A 15524-nucleotide genomic window follows, 5' to 3' on the forward strand; every position below is an offset into this window, starting at 1 on the left:
GAGACCCAGGGGCAGACCCCAGAGTAAGTGGACCAACCAGCTGTCTGCTGACCTAAGGGACCTAAGTCTTGATCTAACATCAGCCTGGGAGACGGCCCAGAACAGGACAGACTGGAGAACCTTGTGCCGAGGCACCACACTCCTGCAGGAGCAAGCGGACTAGTGAGTGAGTGAGTGAGTGTGTGTTAGGGCTGATCCAGGACAGATTCAGGACAGGCTCAAGACAGATTCAGGACAGGCTCAGGACAGATTCAGGCTCAGGACAGATTCAGGACAGATTTAGGACAGGCTCAGGACAGATTTACACTTTGCTATTTATGGGGTCGTGCTCTTATAGGAAAATAATCAACTTTGGGGTGATAACAGTAACTCCACTTCCTCACACACAGATTGCTTCAGATTACTTATTAGTTATGATGCGTACAATTCTGCAAATGTGTGTGTGTGTTACCTTTGTCTTGCCCAGTTGCCACTCTTTCCTGGATGCATCAAACACCATGAGGAGATCATAACATTTCCTCCAGTCTTCTCCATCTGTGATCCTTTTAGCTCTCAGAAGTTCAGAGTAGCTGTTAAACACACACACACACAAAGTCTTTATATTGGAAATCAGGAATCACAAGAACACAGAGTACTGAAACTTTTAGCAGTCTGAAATAATAATGCAGACATTAATCACTGATCGTTCCAGTCATGCAGAACCAGAACCCCAAGTTCTCCCTGCTCCTCTTCTACCCAGCTCTGACAGAAAGTCATGTAAAACACATTGTGTGTGCGTGTGTGTCTCACCGGTGAAGGAAATCACTGAAGGTTCTGCGTACAGGGAACCCAGCTCTGCGAATCTTCACTGTCTCCAACATGCCGGAATACCGCAGCTGGTTCAGAACCACTTCTGGGTCAAACTCATTAGCATGCTGAAGGACACACACAGCGGGAATGTGCTTATCAGTGTGAGATGACATTAGATATGATCTAACAGGGTGTGTACGAGTTTGTACGGGGGGTGAGTACTTATTCAAGGCAGTATATACACTACACTACACTGTACTACTGTATTATACTAACACTGTACAATACTCCACCATATTATACTAACACTATGCTATACCATTAATTACTCACCATACTGTATCTATACAACACTAAATAATATCATCATGTATTTAGAATACATCACACTATTCTTTACTGTATTGTACTATACTATAATATACTGCAATAAATTATACCATACTGTACTATACTTTACTAAATGATACTATACAGTACTATACTACATTATACTGCCCTCAATGATGCTGGACTTTACTACAACCCCAATTCCAAAAAAGTTGTGACATGGTGTAAAATCTAAATAAAAACAGAATGAGAAGATTTGCAAATCATGGAAACCCTACATTTCATTGAAAATAGTACAAAGACAACATATCACATGTTGGAACTGAGAAATGTTATTGTTTTTCAAAAAATTTCTGCTCATTTTGAATTTGATGTCAGCAACATGTTTCAGAAAAGTTGGGACGGGGCAACAAAAGACTGAAAAAGTTGTGTAATGCTAAAAAACTAATTTGGTTAATTGTCAACAGGTCAGTAAGATGATTGTGTATAAAAAGAGCATCCCAGAGAGGCGGAGTCTCTCAGAAGTAAAGATGGGGCGGGGTTCACCGCTCTGTGAAAGATTGCGTGGGCAAACACTGCAACAATTTAAGAATAACGTTCCTCAATGTATAACTGTACAGAATTTGTGGATCACATCATCTCTGGTCCATAATATCATTAAAAGATTCAGAGAATCTGGAGAAATCTCTGTATGCGAGAGACAAGGCTGAAAACTGACACTGGATGCCTGTGATCTTCAGGCCCTCAGGAGACACTGCATTAAAAGCAGACACGTGTCTGTAGTGGAAATCACTGTATGGGCTCAGGAACACTTCAGAAAACCATCGTCTGTGAAAACAGTTCATTACTGCATCCACAAATGCAAGTTAAAACCAGATATAAACAATATCCAGAAACCCCGCCCCCTTCTCTGGGCCCGAGCTCTTTTACAATGGACTGAGGTGAAGTGGAAAACTGTCTAATGAATCAAAAGTAGAAATTCTTTTTAGAAATCATGGACCCCACGTCCTCCAGGCTAAAGAGGAGAGGGACCATCTGGCTTGTTATCAGTGCACAGTTCAAAAGCATTCAGCGTCTGTGATGGTATGAGGGGGCGTTAGTGCACATGACATGGGTAGCTTGTACATCTGGGAAGGCATCATTAATGCTGAATGATATAAACACGTTTCAGAGCAATATGCTGCCATCCAGACTAAATCTTTTTCAGGGAAGGCCTTCCTTCTTTTAGCAAGACAACGCCAAACTGCTTTCTGCACATATTACAACTACATGGCTCCATAGTAAAAGAGTCCGGGTGCTAAACTGGCCTGCTGCAGTCCAGACCCGTCTCCCTTTTAAAACATTTGGCGCATTATGCGGCGCAAAATACGACAAAGGAGACCCCGAACTGTTGAGCATCTGAAATTGTATATCAGGCAAGAATGGGATAACATTTCTCTTTCAAAACTACAGCAGCTGGTCTCCTCAGTTCCCAAATGTTTAGAGTGTTGTTAACAGTAGAGATGATGCAGCCCAGCGGTAAACACGCCCCTGTCCCAACTTTTCTGAAAGATGTTGCTGGCATCAAATTCAAAATAAGCATATATTTCTCAAAAAAACAATAACATTTCTCAGTTTTAATATATGATATGTTGCCTTTGTACTATTTTCAATTAGATATAGCATTTCCATGATTTGTAAATTATCGCATTCTGTCTTTATTTACAGTTTACACAGCGTCTCAACTTTTTTGGAATTGGGGTTGTATACTATACTATACTATACTATACTATATTATGTATTTGGTACATATCACACTGTACTTTACAATATTATACTATACTGCACTAAATAATACTATAATACTGTATATTGTACTGTACTGTCATTTTCCTGAATTCTGTGTTTGGTTTAATGTTGTGTTCATGCATGCTTTTAAAATATTTATAAACTTTTGTTTTAGTACTTCTACATACTTATTTTAAACATTCATAATTTGTCTTCATATTTTAATGAATTTTGTTTAGATTTAGGAGAATCGTGTGTTTTCTCGGCTCCTCACTATGACAGCAGTGGGCAGTGGTGACCTTTGATCTTTGGGTTTGGGCTCCAAGAATGTTCTCTAACACACACACACACACACACACACACACACACACACACACACACACACGTACACAAAGCCTCTTCATTCTCAGAGCTGATCTGGAACACACTCTGAAATACTGTGGCTCTGTTATAGACACATGCTAACACACTGCACAGCGCTATTGTGAACATTTCACATGCAGACGCTGGTGCATGCGTCAGTGCACACACACACACACACACACACACACACACACACACACACACACACAATGCTGACATTTGGAGCTTTGTGTTGTTTATCGGACTGAAGAATGTCTAACAGAGGCCTTCTGTGTTTCCTGGTTTTCCTCCTGCAGCTCCACAGTTCTGGATAAAGAAGAATCCTGATCTCTCAGGCAGCTTCACACTCAGATTTCCACCCTGCTCAAATGTTCTCTGATTTAATGTCAGTGTTTAACGTCATTAGAACAGAAGAAATAAATGGTGATAATTCCTCTCATTACTCAACTCAACCTTGTGTTTGAACAGAGTGCTTGTTATTGACTAACACTCGAATAACATTTCACTCCTCACATTCAGACCCATGAGGAGTTTGGTAGCAGAGCCCATACTGCACACGGATGTAAGGCTGTTCACTAGTTTCTCCTCAAGTTCACTACTTTCCCCCTAGAGTCCCACAGTCCTCCTCGTTCACGAGTTTCTGTAAGAGGTCATAGTTTTACCTCAGTCCTGAAGTTTATTAAGGTTGTAAGAGAGAAGATCTTGTGCCATTGTGTTGAACCACCTTACCCCTACACTCTAATCCTCAGATTAACCCGACATACAGACCCTACATCCACCTGCTCGAGTGCAGAATGAGGATTGAGTGAGGAGTGAAAGAGAGATGAAGTGACTGAAGTCCAACCTTCTCCATGTTGGGTTTAATGCAGCGCACAAAGAAAGGATTTGAGGCACTTAAAGTAGCCATGAGTGCATGAAGGGAGTCCTGGAAAACACACACACACACACAAAATAGGTTAATTATGTCAGTGATGTATATCAGTTATTTCATGATATGAAAATGCTCATCCAGTGAACAGAATTATGGGACTGCCTTCAAAACAGGAGTATTTGTGACCCCTCACCGAATCCAGGGACACATGTCGGCCGAAACGAATCCGAGATAATCGCAAAAGAAGCATTTTTTTTTTCGAAATTTGTGATTTTTGTTTTTTTTCCATCATGTGCAAGTTGAGATCTTGAAGAATGCAATCAGTATTTCAGATAATAGATTGTTTTGTTGGAAAAGCATACATTTTTTGTTGCAAATTGTCTCGTTTTTGTCAGGACTGTAGCCTGCTGGGGGGTGTGGGTAAATTACCATATGGGCCATTCACATGATGATTTAAGTCTTTTGTTTTTTTTCGCAAATCAGCTGTATGATACGAGCTGAGCGCATGGCTACTTAAGCTGCATACAGGCATGTAATTTCACTATGGAATGAGGAAGTTAAACAGAGCGCAGAGGAGCTGAAACACCGCGAAGCAAACAGACACAGTATTTACATCGGAGATCACCATTTCTAGCAAAAAAAAACCGCAACCTCGTTTTCCAGATTGAATGGAATACTTGAATGATCGGATGATACACGGACCGTTCTAGGATTACATTCCATCGGAGGCATTGGTGTGTGCAAGGCGCCGTTTCTCTTTCTGATGGGGTAAGTTTATTAATCTAAGGCTGTGTGGTTATTTTTGCATGTAACGGAGAGTGTTGTGGTTTGGTTAAGCCTAGGTCACAACCGGATGTACGATTTTTTGGCCGTGCGATTTTTGGCGTTTCCCAAATCGCTGCGGTTTTTTTTGTTCATGGAGAAAGACGCGCGTTGGCCGTAAGTTTGTCTTGCAACCTGAAAAAAACGTAAGCGCCCGTAGAGTTTGTTTGACATGACAAAGAACCCCTGCAGCCGGTCTGCGGCTCGAAAATCAGCACGTCACACGCGCGCTCTCGTGCGTTTCATGCGCGCTCTAGTGCGTTTCTTGCGTTTCTTGCGTGTAGACTGGCCGTAGGAGCCCGTACTGTACGGCCGGTTGTGACTGAGGCTTTACATGAAACTAGCGTTGTGTTAGTTGTGTCATCATCATGCTCTTTCTTTCTTACGGTGTGAGTAATTTTTCAACCACAAAACGTTAAAGTATACTTTAGGACTTATTTTTGTACTTCATAATTGTGTTGGGCATACTTTGCATGGAAGGAAAATTGACGTGGTGATCTTTGTTTACATGAAAGTAGCATCGTGCTAGCTCGTAGGGGGTAGGGCTTTCCTTAATATCATGCAAATGAGCACCATTATATGCCCGCCCTACACCCAGAGTAGCTGAGATGGAAAACTTTGAGGGCGATTTTCTCCCTTTCCTGTTTTAAGAAGTATACACTTTCAAAAGGCCACACATTCTTCAAATATTGTCAGATCTCCACATGGAAGGCATCATTGGAAAGCTTAGAAACTGTACTTTCTGAATCTGTCAATAACTCAAAATGCCCCCGGGCAGACATGTGTCCCTGGATTCTGTTATCTGACACGTGTGTGTGTGTGTGTGTGTCTTAAAACACACCCTGAACTGAGAGCTGACGGTCGGTTTGCGCCGGTTTGTTCCCATCTTGAGTGTGTCGTCTCCATTCCTGCTGCCCACACACTCAAACAGATCATAGATAAAGTCCAACCTGCAACAAACACATGCACACACACGCACACACACACACACACGTATCAGCATTTTGGGTTTTATGCTGCGTTGATGTGTAAGGAAGGGTGTAGGATTTTACCTGCTGTCCTTCAACATGTTGAGAATGTCATCTCTGAAAGTGTCTCGGTTCTTCTCCAGAACACCTCTCACATCATAGAGAACCTTACACACACACACACACAGAGATAAGGGTGCACGAGCTTGAGTATTTGTTTACATTTTAAATCCAATCGTCTTCGTCTCTCTTATCTTTCTCATTCCTGTGTGTGTGTGTGTGTGTGTGTGTGTGTGTGTGTGTGTGTGTGTAATTACTTCGCCAGCATAGTGTTTGATTCCAAACTGATGATCTGTCACTCGGGGTTTGACGTAGTATGGATTCGTCTGCAAACAAACAACACAGGTGTAAAAATGTGGACAGTGGTGCTTGAAAGTTTGTGAACCCTTTAGAATTTTCTATATTTCTGCATAAATATGACCTAAAACATCATCAGATTTTCACACAAGTCCTAAAAGTAGATAAAGAGAACCCAGTTAAACAAATGAGACAAAAATATTATACTTGGTCATTTATTTATTGAGGAAAATGATCCAATATTACATATCTGTGAGTGGCAAAAGTATGTGAACCTCTAGGATTAGCAGTTAATTTGAAGGTGAAATTAGAGTCAGGTGTTTTCAATCAATGGGATGACAATCAGGTGTGAGTGGGCACCCTGTTTTATTTAAAGAACAGGGATCTATCAAAGTCTGATCTTCACAACACATGTTTGTGGAAGTGTATCATGGCATGAAATAAAGGAGATTTCTGAGGACTTCAGAAAAAGCGTTGTTGATGCTCATCAGGCTGGAAAAGGTTACAAAACCATCTCTAAAGAGTTTGGACTCCACCAATCCACAGTCAGACAGATTGTGTACAAATGGAGGAAATTCAAGACCATTGTTACCCTCCCCAGGAGTGGTCGACCAACAAAGATCACTCCAAGAGCAAGGCGTGTAATAGTCGGCAAGGTCACAAAGGACCCCAGGGTAACTTCTAAACAACTGAAGGCCTCTCTCACATTGGCTAATATTAATGTTCATGAGTCCACCATCAGGAGAACACTGAACAACAATGGTGTGCATGGCAGGGTTGCAAGGAAAAATGTTTTGTGGACGGATGAGACCAAAATAGAACTTTTTGGTTTAAATGAGAAGCATTATGTTTGGAGAAAGGAAAACACTGCATTCCAGCATAAGAACCTTATCCCATCTGTGAAACATGGTGGTGGTAGTATCATGGTTTGGGCCTGTTTTGCTGCATCTGGGCCAGGACGGCTTGCCATCATTGATGGAACAATGAATTCTGAATTATACCAGTGAATTCTAAAGGAAAATGTCAGGACATCTGTCCATGAACTGAATCTCAAGAGAAGGTGGGTCATGCAGCAAGACAACGACCCTAAGCACACAAGTCGTTCTACCAAAGAATGGTTAAAGAAGAATAAAGTTAATGTTTTGGAATGGCCAAGTCAAAGTCCTGACCTTAATCCAATGGAAATGTTGTGGAAGGACCTGAAGCGAGCAGTTCATGTGAGGAAATCCACCAACATCCCAGAGTTGAAGCTGTTCTGTACGGAGGAACGGGCTAAAATTCCTCCAAACCGGTGTGCAGGACTGAGCAACAGTTACCGCAAACGTTTAGTTGCAGTTATTGCTGCACAAGAGGGTCACACCAGATACTGAAAGCAAAGGGTCACATACTTTTGCCACTCACAGATATGTAATATTGGATCATTTTCCTCAATAAATAAATGACCAAGTATAATATTTTTGTCTCATTTGTTTAACTGGGTTCTCTTTATCTACTTTTAGGACTTGTGTGAAAATCTGATGATGTTTTAGGTCATATTTATACAGAAATATAGAAAATCCTAAAGGGTTCACAAACTTTCAAGCACCACTGTACGTTTGTCATTTATTTGTTAGTGTGTTTACGGTAGGGGTGTTACTCCAGCAGTTGCAGTACATTGTTTATTTGGCTGATGGAACGAATCTTAACTAAGACTAACACACACAGAAGGAACCGTGAACATTGCAATAAAAATTTATTGGACTTCTTTGAGAAATGATCACTTTTTGTACATGTATGTATGTTTGTGCGTGCGTGCGTGTGTGTGTGTGTGTGTGTGTGTGTGTGTGAGACATACAGCGTGTCGGCTGTGTAGTTTCTCCAGCAGTGTGTAGTCGGTGCCTTTGGGGAATCGACTCTCCTCATTGATCAAAGCCAATAAACCCAGTTTCTTCAAGAGAGAATAGTGTCACAATTAAACACACACACACACACACACACACACACACTCAGACTAACTGACACAACACCACAGTGATGAATACTAAACTTATCAACACCAGCATGATGGACTCTAGAGACTTTACTGCTTGAATTAAGGACAGTAAAGTGTTACACACTGAAGTCTGATCCTCACTGCAGCATATAATGAGAGAATCTGATACCTTTTCAATAAGATCCAGGCATTCAGCATTGTCCATCCAGTCTATGGCCTCCCACTGTATTCCTTCTCTATAGCATACACACACACACACACACACACACACACACACACAATGGACTTCAACAGTACATCACTTTACTAAACACTAGAACAGTACATCCCATACAGTCCATACAGTAAATCACTGTGGATGAAATACTGCAGTCTGAGGCAGAGAGGTTCAGAACAGTCTCACAGAGCTACAGAGGTTCAGAATGCTGCCTCAGAGAGATATGGAGGTTCAGAACGCTGCCTCAGAGCAATGGGAAGTCAGTGTCGGCAGATACTGCTGACGTTTTCCAGCCCAAAATATGTTCAAAACCCGCCAAAATGCACTTAAAACCGCCCAATTAGGCGGGAAACCACCCAATCTGGCAACACTGTTCAGAACACTGCCTCAGAGAGGTACAGAGATTCAGAATGCTGTCTTGGTGAGGTACAGCGGTTCAGAATGCTGCCTCAGTGAGTTATGGAAGTTCAGAACGCTGCCTCAGAGAGATACAGAGGTTTAGAAGACTGCCTCGGAGAGATATGGAGGTTCAGAACATTGCCTTGGAGAGGTACGGAGGTTCAGAACACTGTCTCAGAGCAGTAGGAAGGTTCAGAACACTGCCTCAGAGAGGTACAGAGATTCAGAACGCTGCCTCGGTGAGGTACGAAGGTTCAGAATGCTGCCTCAGAGTGGTACAGAGAAGAATGATGGAACATTTTGAACCTAAGTGAGCCAAATGAGTACAATGAAATATGAATGAGAAGACCATGAGCACTGAAGTAGGTGTGTACACTGCACCAAAACCCCAAGAACCCAGAGATATCTTTTTAAAATTCTTGCAAGCACCTGGAGCATATCTGGAGATATTTTGATAATGCCGTGATCAGACAGTGCACAGCTTGGATTTCCTCATATATGGGGGATAGTTTGAAATATATGGGCAAAACCATCTCTGGATTCTGGGGTATTTTGCGCACTGGAAACTTTCATATAACTTCTGAAGACTGGTTCAGTCTCTTATAACATTTAAGATCTGAAAACTAATTTTAGTATTAAAACTCAACTGAACACAGTCCTATTTATTTATTTATTTATTTATTTATTTTCCTCACCTGTTGTACTCTAGTTGCTCCAGAGAGAAGATGTGTTTGTTAAAATACTCCTGAAGCTTCTCATTAGCATAGTTGATGTTAAACTGCTCAAAACGGTTCACCTGAAAATAACGAGTGTGTTTTAGAATGCATGTTCCATTTATTAAACTTACACACACACACACACACACACACACACACACACACACACACCTACCTCAAAGTTCTCAAAGCCAAAGATATCCAGGATGCCAATGCATTTGAAATCATCCTTTCCTTTGATCTTTTGATTAATCCGAGTTATGATCCAATAAAAGCACTGAGAGTAAAGTGCCATGGCAACCGAGTCTCGCGAGTCAAGTGCCTGAGGAGTGCATGATGGAGGATACATCACAGTATTCGACAGACACATGGATGCTGCAAAATGGTGTGTGTGTGTGTGTGTGTGTTCACCTGTTCTACAGTTAGTGGTGAGCAGATCTCCTCTCCTCTCAGAAAGATTGATCGCTGAGTCAAAACTTCACACAGCTGAAATGCATCCAATCCCAACAGCTCACACACACTGCTGATGACTGGAACACACACACACACACACGCACAGAGTTCCTGGTCAGAAAGCATCAGAACATTTAGCATGGACTGAGTAGGACTTTGGGGTCTCTCAGTCCCCTGTTCCTTTGTCACTTAACACAGGTTCCATCCCCCATACTGTCCTTTTGCTAATTTTAGAGAAGAAAGTTGCTACCCGAGGTACAACAGGAGTCAGAGAGTCAAAGAATGATGGTCCTTCAACTCATTCTGTGAGAAAGTCACTGAAAATTTATCTCCAGGGATGCTGACATGAACTTTGAGAACCTTGATAGGTTAATATACTGGACCTCCAACACTAGGGTCTCCCAGGATTCCCTGTGGACTTAGGGAATCCAGACCCTCACCAAACCTCTCCACCTTTTCTGGGTGTCTGTTATCAATGAATCTGACCAATGCTGATTTTTGTCCTTTTTCTCCTCCTGCAAGAACTGATGTAGCTGCTCCAACCTGCTATAGCCTGCCCAGTGGTAAAGGACCCACAGGATGTAGAGATATCATAGACACAGCTGGACACAGCACTACTGCCTATACTTGCCCAAATGGTCAGGTTTGGAGCCAACTGGAAGATGAAGATTCACTGGTCCCTAAAGGCAGGTTGTATGGCAAGACGTCAGGGTACCTGGAAAGCCATTGGTGTGGACCCAATAAGAGGTGCCTATACATGTGCTTGAGGCTTTATACATGTGCCATCATGCTGACTACCCTTGCAGAGGTACTTAAAGGTCACCAATATATGATCAAACTTGTCACCAGGACCCTGGGGAGTTAAACCCACACTGCCTTGAAACATGCTCTCTGAGGTGACAGCATTGCCTGGTGGGTACTCACTCAATACCTTTGGCTTGAGCACTTGAAGAAGCTCACTCATGACCTGCCAGGCAGCGAGTGGGAAGCCACAAGTCTTTGGGCTTTCTGGGGAAAGTATTGTTGAATGCTGAAACTTAAAAATAATTAACAGAAGTGGAGCCTGGGAAACCTTGCCCAGCCCAGACACCAAAAGGACTGACAGATTGATAGCTCTTTCTCGATTCTGTGGGTGGTGGTGCATAACCGTGTTTAGTTTACTAAGTGACTTGGTTAATTTCACTTTGTGGCTGCAGTTACCCAAGTCCTACCCCTGACAGTCCCGACTAAACCTAATGTCCCTCAAAACACGTGCCTACAGAACTTTGGGTCCTGAATGGGAGGGACTCTTAGGAACAGCACCGCCTCTTGGTCCTCACTCCTCTTTCCTCACACCAGTTACTGTAATCTGATCATGGTGGCTGGGCTCTAAGTGCACACACACACACACACACACACACACACACACACACACACAAAATATATTATGTGTACACTAACCTCCTTTAGAGGTGATTTGAGCTCCCCCTGCTGTCATGAACTCAATGTTGCCAATGTGCAAAACTCCAGAAAGCAGTTTAAACACATCACGGATTTCCTCCTCTGTAAACTCCATCACCTTCAGAGCCTCCTGCACGTGCACACACACACACACACACACACACACACACACACACACACACACAGACACACACAGACACACACACTATTGTATAAGATCCCCTAGGCTGCATTACCAATGAGACAGCAGCATCAGCGGAAGGCAGATAGGGTTGTGGTGCCCTCTAGAGCTGCTGTGATTAAAAACGCAATAGTTTAAACTAAATTGTGCATCTAAAAAAAATTAGAATATCATGGAAAAGTTTTCATGATTTATTTGTTTCATAATTTAATTCAAAAAGGTGAATGTTCACGTATTCTATATTCATTACATATAAAGTGAAATATTTCAAGCCATGCTCTGTTTTAATTTTGATGATTATGGCTTTATATTATAGCTTATAGCTCATGAAAATCTGAAATCCAGTATCTCAAATTACAACCCCGATTCCAAAAAAGTTGGGACAAAGTACAAATTGTAAATAAAAATGGAATGCAATAATTTACAAATCTCAAAAACTGATATTGTATTCACAATAGGACATAGACAACATATCAAATGTCGAAAGTGAGACATTTTGAAATTTCATGCCAAATATTGGCTCATTTGAAATTTCATGACAGCAACACATCTCAAAAAAGTTGGGACAGGGGCAATAAGAGGCTGGAAAAGTTAAAGGTACAAAAAAGGAACAGCTGGAGGACCAAATTGCAACTCATTAGGTCAATTGGCAATAGGTCATTAACATGACTGGGTATAAAAAGAGCATCTTGGAGTGGCAGTGGCTCTCAGAAGTAAAGACGGGAAGAGGATCACCAATCCCCCTAATTCTGCGCCGACAAATAGTGGAGCAATATCAGAAAGGAGTTCGACAGTGTAAAATTGCAAAGAGTTTGAACATATCATCATCTACAGTGCATAATATCATCAAAAGATTCAGAGAATCTGGAAGAATCTCTGTGCGTAAGGGTCAAGGCCAGAAAACCATACTGGGTGCCCGTGATCTTCGGGCCCTTAGACGGCACTGCATCACATACAGGCATGCTTCTGTATTGGAAATCACAAAATGGGCTCAGGAATATTTCCAGAGAACATTATCTGTGAACACAATTCACCGTGCCATCCGCCGTTGCCAGCTAAAACTCTATAGTTCAAAGAAGAAGCCGTATCTAAACATGATCCAGAAGCGCAGACGTCTTCTCTGGGCCAAGGCTCATTTAAAATGGACTGTGGCAAAGTGGAAAACTGTTCTGTGGTCAGACGAATCAAAATTTGAAGTTCTTTATGGAAATCAAGGACGCCGTGTCATTCGGACTAAAAAGGAGAAGGACGACCCGAGTTGTTATCAGCACTCAGTTCAGAAGCCTGCATCTCTGATGGTATGGGGTTGCATTAGTGCGTGTGGCATGGGCAGCTTACACATCTGGAAAGACACCATCAATGCTGAAAGGTATATCCAGGTTCTAGAGCAACATATGCTCCCATCCAGACGACGTCTCTTTCAGGGAAGACCTTGCATTTTCCAACATGACAATGCCAAACCACATACTGCATCAATTACAGCATCATGGCTATGTAGAAGAAGGGTCCGGGTACTGAACTGGCCAGCCTGCAGTCCAGATCTTTCACCCATAGAAAACATTTGGCGCATCATGAAACGGAAGATACGACAAAAAAGACCTAAGACAGTTGAGCAACTAGAATCCTACATTAGACAAGAATGGGTTAACATTCCTATCCCTAAACTTGAGCAACTTGTCTCCTCAGTCCCCAGACGTTTACAGACTGTTGTAAAGAGAAAAGGGGATGTCTCACAGTGGGAAACATGGCCTTGTCCCAACTTTTTTGAGATGTGTTGTTGTCATGAAATTTAAAATCACCTAATTTTTCTCTTTAAATGATACATTTTCTCAGTTTAAACATTTGATATGTCATCTATGTTCTATTCTGAATAAAATATGGAATTTTGAAACTTCCACATCATTGCATTCCATTTTTATTTACAATTTGTACTTTGTCCCAACTTTTTTGGAATCGGGGTTGTATTTCATTTTGTATAAATACTGTACATTTCTCGGTCTAGTTCAGCCCACACAACCACAATAATGGGGAAGACTGCTGACTTGACAGTTGTCCAGAAGACTATCATCGACACCATCCACAAGGAGGATGAGCCACAGAAGGTCACTGCTAAAAAGGGTGGCTGGAAAAGGTGCACAAGCAACAGGGATGAGCGCAGCCTTGAGAAGATTGTCAAGAAAAGTCGATTCAAGAGGCTGGCGTTAGTGCATCAAGAGCCACCATGTACAGACATCTTCAGGAAAGGGGCTACAACTGTCACATTCCTAATATCAAGCCCCTTCTGAACCAGAGATAACGTCAGAAGCTTCTTACCTGGACTAAGGAGAGAAAGAACTGGACTGTTGCTCAGTGGTCCAAAGTTCTCTTTTCAGATGAAAGTAAATTTTGTATTTCATTTGGAAATCAAGGTCCTAGAGTCTGGAGGAAGAGTGGAGAGGCACAGAATGCAAGGTGTTTGAAGTCCAGTGTGAAGTTTCTGTAGTCTGTGATGATTTGGGGTGCCATGTCATCTGCTGGTGTTGGTCCACTGTGTTTTATCAAGTCTAAAGTCAATGCAGCATCTACCAGGAGATTTTAGAGCACTTCATGCTTCCATCTGCTGACAAGCTTTATGGAGATGCCGATTTCCTTTTCCAGTAGGACTGAGCACCTGCCCACAGTGCCAAAACTACCAAATGGTTTGCTGACCTTGATATTACTGTGCTTGACTGGCCAGCCAACTCGCCTGACCTGAACCCCAGAGAGAATCTATGGGCGATTGTCAAGAGGAAGATGAGAAACACCCGACCCAAAAATACAGGCGAGCTGAAGGCTGCTATCAAAGCAACCTGGGCTTCAATAACACCTCAGCAGTGCCACAGGCTGATCATCTCCATGCCACACCGCATTGATGCAGTAATTCGTGGTAAAGGAGCCCCAACCGAGTACTGAGTGGATAAACGAACACACTTTTCAGAAGTTGGACATTTCTGTATTGTGAATCCTTTTTTGATTGATCTTAGGAAATATTCTAATAATTTGGGATACTGGATTTCTGATTTTCATGAGCTATGAGCCATAATCATCAAAATTAAAACAAAAATCAGGCTTTAAATATTTCACTTTAAGTGTACTGAATATAGAATATACTGTATGAAAGTTTACCTTTTTGAATTAAATTATGAAAAAAAAGAACTTTTTCAAGATATTCAAGTTGTTTGAGATGCACTTGTAACACTTTTTCATCAGACTATGCATGCCACCATCACCTCTGGCTTTCTCATTCAGGATAAACTTAAATCTATATCCGGATTTCTGTAAAGCTGCTTTGGGAAAATATCTCTTATGAAAAGTGCTTTATAAATAACTTTGAATTGGAATAAAAAAATTAATTGAATGTTAATGTTATCGCCTTGAAGTTAATTATTTTCATATAATGGCCCATGTGTTTTATTCCTCTATGTACTACAACAATTTATTATTTATTAACAAAAAAAGGTCACACTTCTTATCCATTTATTGCTACATTTAATGTTGTGGACCATCACTGAAACAGGTTAGTTCCTGTTGCTATAAACAGTCCTTCCCTCACAAGCCTTTCTTTTTTCCTCTTCAAGTTAATAAGACAAAAAGAAAAAGAAACCACAGCTTGTTATGTTACTGAGGAAATGCAAAGAAGTTTAAACTCCTCTGTCCTGAAGATGTCGGAGAACTCAAAGCTTTACCTCTGACAGTGCAGACAACGATCACAGACATTTTTGAATCTATTTTTTGAGCTTCAGCTGTACGAGTCCCTGTGAATGAGCTGTTACTATAGAACCGATAACGCATTCGAACAAGCGCATTAATACAAGCCTGTGATCTGTAGCTGCAATACAGTCAGGTCTGCTGTTATAGAAA

At 41.6% G+C, this 15524-nt stretch overlaps 1 protein-coding gene across 3 annotated transcripts in view; it reads right to left on the reverse strand.

The window, feature by feature from the left end:
• Positions 1–15524, reverse strand: part of LOC132892080 (unconventional myosin-X-like) — a 127619-nt gene that overhangs the window by 41271 nt on the left and 70824 nt on the right. For all 3 annotated transcript variants that reach the window (XM_060930456.1, XM_060930457.1, XM_060930458.1), the window contains exons 9-20: positions 11465–11594; positions 9983–10101; positions 9747–9893; positions 9551–9651; positions 8409–8475; positions 8102–8194; positions 6228–6296; positions 5995–6077; positions 5784–5892; positions 4094–4174; positions 790–914; positions 452–569 (exon numbers count right to left, since the gene is read on the reverse strand). In XM_060930456.1, coding sequence (XP_060786439.1) covers positions 452–569; positions 790–914; positions 4094–4174; positions 5784–5892; positions 5995–6077; positions 6228–6296; positions 8102–8194; positions 8409–8475; positions 9551–9651; positions 9747–9893; positions 9983–10101; positions 11465–11594 — 1242 coding nt within the window. The remainder of the gene's footprint in view (positions 1–451; positions 570–789; positions 915–4093; positions 4175–5783; positions 5893–5994; positions 6078–6227; positions 6297–8101; positions 8195–8408; positions 8476–9550; positions 9652–9746; positions 9894–9982; positions 10102–11464; positions 11595–15524) is intronic.

Source organism: Neoarius graeffei, chromosome 9 (genome assembly GCF_027579695.1).
Source record: "Neoarius graeffei isolate fNeoGra1 chromosome 9, fNeoGra1.pri, whole genome shotgun sequence".
NCBI classification, from domain to species: Eukaryota; Metazoa; Chordata; class Actinopteri; order Siluriformes; family Ariidae; genus Neoarius; species Neoarius graeffei.